The sequence below is a fragment of the Myotis davidii genome, unplaced genomic scaffold (assembly GCF_000327345.1).
Source record: "Myotis davidii unplaced genomic scaffold, ASM32734v1 scaffold238, whole genome shotgun sequence".
Taxonomy (NCBI): Eukaryota; Metazoa; Chordata; class Mammalia; order Chiroptera; family Vespertilionidae; genus Myotis; species Myotis davidii.
The window spans coordinates 2,107,282-2,111,527 of record NW_006293779.1 but is presented as its reverse complement, the minus strand read 5'-3'; the positions used below and the strand labels follow the sequence as shown (position 1 = coordinate 2,111,527).

The window sequence follows — 4,246 nt, the reverse complement described above, 5'->3', positions numbered from 1 at the left end:
CTTTCCCTTCCACTCTTTCGATCAGAAGAAGACGTGAAACAACAGCCAATAAGGCCCATCATCACCACAGAAGGCCCCCTGGGTACTTGATGGTTGGTATCTTATATAGGGTGTCCCAAAATTCACGCAAGATTTGAATTTTGCGTGAGCATTAACAACAACAACAAAATAAAATAAAAGCCTAATTTTACTTGGTTTATTGAATCAGATTCTAATATCTGTTGCCCTTTGATTTCAATCCCTTCAACTTGATAAGCATTACCAGGTACCAATTATGGCCTAGGAGCAGGGACAATGAAGACCACGGCTTTGTGTATGTGCCAGCAAAGCCATGGAGGCTATTTACTTGATGTGCTATTCAACACATAACCCTATACTGTATACTTTATGAATCAATAAAAAATTTACAATTTTTAATTATAAACCTGTGTTTTCTATCAAAATTACTTCTTGCGTGAATTTTGGGACACCCTATATCTTCCCCAGGACCCCAGCTAGTGAAGGACAGGGAGAGTTGAAGGCTCACATTGAAGAGTGAGTCACCAAGTTCTGGCCTCTTGTTTCATAACTTCTGTGTATAATGTCCTGTAACAAAAGGTCTAGAACATTTGGGACTCGACACGGAAACATGCTTACTCACACCTGCCTTAATTTGTTTGGGGATTCCCTGGCTGAGTCTTTTTTTTACCGTACTGCTTTTACCTCATCACTCCTTGCACTGCCTGTCCTCTTGCCAGCGGTTTCTCAAACATGGATATTCGTCACAAAAACAAGCCCGAGTAGATGGTAGGGTTTGATGTGATAATCCCATCTATAAATTCCGAATTGCTTTCCTCAGGTGAAAATAAAACTCATGAGAAAGCAATTTTTGCCAAGCCGGATTTCCCTGCAAATGCTCCAGTGCATCAGGGCAAACAATTTGTAAAGAAGAACAGAAGCTTGTACTGACGCACAGGCGGGCATGGCCTTGGAAGTCATTACCCGGTAAATCCAGCTGCTCAAGCAATATAAAAATTGCTTAGAACAATTCCACAGAAGACACCTTTCTAGAAAGCCAATTCAACAACTATTTCTTAAATCTCTGCAGTGTAATTGCTGAATGCAACAAAATTGTTGAAAATCTTGGGTGCAAAAGTCTTACTACCACCAACGTGGAAGCTTCGCCCTACCTCTTGGTTTGCTGCCAGATACCAATCCTGGAAAGAACCTGGCATTGGAGAGACAACTTTGAACACAGAAGGGCATGGCTGACCCCACTTCCCAGTGCCTCCCGGTGACACCACTCACACTGAGTCTGCAGCTTTTGGAGCACTGATGTTATGGTAGCTCATGGAATTTTCTTGCTAGTCTCTCAAATACACCCTAACACTTAAGCACTTAAGCACTAGATGTCCTATGAAGCACATTTTAGTTCTTGAAAATTACCATAAAAGTCACCGTTTTTCATCTCAAAACTGCCTATACAACAAAACAAATGAAATTGCCTTTTTTTGAGGGGGGGCGGCCCACTGGGCACATTATTCACTCACATGGTCCCCATGGCTATTTACAATGCGCAACAATCCCTCTTACTGTCCCATTCATTCCCAACTGGGCAACTAAAGCAGATGCAAGCAAGTCAGCAGCAGTGTAGGGAGGGCAAGTGGAAGATGGAGACAATGTAATATGCTTGCACCCCCTCTCTCTGCACCTACATTAGAATTTGCAAAGGTCCTCATCCTTCTGGTGCTGCAAGGACATGGTCCCCATGTCGTAAGTCCCCCTCTGCCCCATCTCACCCTCACCTTCCCTAGGTCTCTGGGCACCCCTGAAGTTAATCCAAATGGTCCATTTTTATCAAAGGGATTTGCATTATTAATATGTAGAACTAAGGGCAGGGGCAAGCATGCCCTTAATGAAAATAAATGTACCTGCCACAAGATGTCAGTATACATACTCCCACAAGTTAGCTGCTATATTTCCATACATGAAATATCAGAAGCAAAGGCTGCATATATCTTATATCCTGATATTAGCAAGAAAACACGTTCCCGTTCCTTCCCTTGGTAAAGAGATCAACCAATGCCTTAGGCCATATTTGATTAAATACACAAATAGAAGTGTGGTGGGTGACCTCCAGTCTCACCTAGAACCCTGTCCTCCCTTCTCAACTTTGTGCCGGTGTGTCTCCTGCTGCGGGGTGGGTGGGGTGGGAGAAGCTCCCAGACACTTCTCTCCTCGCTTCCCTCCCCCTCACTCTTTTGCCCCTTGAGTATCTATCTTGACTCTGGTCTAGCCTGGAGAAGGTCTTCTTTCCCCAAGGTCACCCCAAAGGCAGCCACACCTTTAAAGGAAGAGAGAGAAAGGAAAACACAAAAAGAGAGAGAACAGCCTCTTCCACTGGACACATAGCCCTTTCCAGGGAGCAGGGAAGCCAAAGCAAAGGTCAGCTCCTGCTTACCTTTTTGCCATTCACAAAGAAAACCAACTCGTCCGCTGTCATTGTCAACAGGCGGGTCCCCTGAACTCCAAGTACCTCACTCCCAAGAGGCAAGGGCAGTTATCACTCCTCTGCCACTTGAAAAACACACCTCCCCAAAATAATGAGAGCAAGTAGGCCAATAGGAGGGAAGGAGCGTAGAGCCTCAGGGGGTTGAGAGTTCCTGGCAAAAAGCCATCTGTTTGCATAATGGAGGAAAATGAAAGCAATCATTCACAAGCAAATCACACCCCCAACACCTGTGTCAAAGAGCACAGAGGAAGGCTCGAATCAGCAAGATTATCAGCCTTGGGACTGTGCCACCATGGGTCTTAGGCACTGCCCCGTGGAGCCTGCTTCATCCTTCCACTGGCTGACGACAGGGAAGGGGGAAGGGCCATTGTCAGAGTCAGGGCAGTAGGGCTGACTCACATCCTCCTTGTCTGCACTTGATGGTTCACCATATATAGTTACAGCAACACAGACTCAGCACTTACATGCAGGGCTCATCCTTATGGGGGAACATGGAGGTCACAGATGTGGTGCCCAGTGATCCAGATGCAAAACCTGGCATTGGACCTCAGCCAGTTACTTATCTCCTTCAGAATTCTGTGCTCACCCTCTAAATGGGCACACCAATGACACCAAAAGCAGAAGGCTGAGGGACATATGATATATTTTGGAAGCACTTTGTCAATTTGCAAAGAACTAAAATATTGATTACTACTGCTGATGTATACTCAACAACACAACAAAAATAATGCTAACAATAAATCATTTTTGAGGCTTTTATTTATGTCTCTCAGGAATATGCCCTTAATACATCATCAGAGTAACTCATAAAAATATTTCGTAATACCAAATAAATTAAAATGCGCACACTACCTAGTCATAGGCCAAGTTAGCTCAGAGCTGAAAACCTGCCCTCGTCCAGTATTCATTAACTCCTAACGCAAACACACATGCGCATTGCCCACCCGGGCAGCACCAATGAGCTCTCTGCAGTCTGGCACCCAAATGCCCCTCCCAGTCCACACACACACACACACACACACACACACACACACACACCCATCAGCTTTCCCTCTGGTCTCCTTTCACCCTAAAAGGACCCGCACAGATACTCAATCAGCCCTTGAAAACAGGTAACTTTCCCCACACTCCTGGCAGGCTACATAGAGTGGGGTGGAGAGACAGGAGTATTAAGCAGAAGTGCCTGGCACCGCAGCAGATTAGAGAAACTGAAGACTACAGGACAACCATGTTATCCACACAGGGGTCTCTCCCAACCACAGCCTTCATATAAGCAGAAGATGAAATTCCATTTGTAGGGTGGCCCATCATCCCAGTTTGCCTCCGCCTATCCTGGGTTTAGCACTGAATCCCTTCAGTCCAGGGCAAACTGTGTTGGTTGGTCACCAGAAAACAATGATTTTTAACGGGGGTGGGTGAGGATTCCCAACCTCAGAAGCCATTCAGCGATGTCTGGGGTTGAGTTTTATTGTTATGACCAGGAAGAGTTGCTACTGGTATCTAGTAGATAGAGGCCAAGGATGCTACAAGACACTCTATAATGCACAGGACAGCCCCAGCAACAAACAACTATCTGGTCTTACATGTCAATAGAGCCAAGATTGAGAAACCCTGCCCTAAAAGAAAGAAGGAAAGAGGGGCTGAGCCTGGGGTGGTGCTTGGTAATGGGGGACTTCTCCCTGACCTTTCACCTCTGTGATGGAGGGGCTTTTCCCCTATTCACTGATCCACCCCAGCTATCGAAGCCCTTGACTT

General features: G+C 45.7%; 1 protein-coding gene across 1 annotated transcript in view; it reads right to left on the bottom strand.

The window, feature by feature from the left end:
- XDH (xanthine dehydrogenase) overlaps positions 1 to 2,679 on the bottom strand; it is a 67,428-nt gene extending 64,749 nt beyond the window's left edge. Inside the window, exon 1 of the mRNA XM_015566422.1 lies at positions 2,441 to 2,679. Coding sequence (XP_015421908.1) covers positions 2,441 to 2,482 — 42 coding nt within the window. The 5' untranslated portion in view covers positions 2,483 to 2,679. The remainder of the gene's footprint in view (positions 1 to 2,440) is intronic.
- Between the last annotated feature and the right edge of the window lie 1,567 nt (positions 2,680 to 4,246).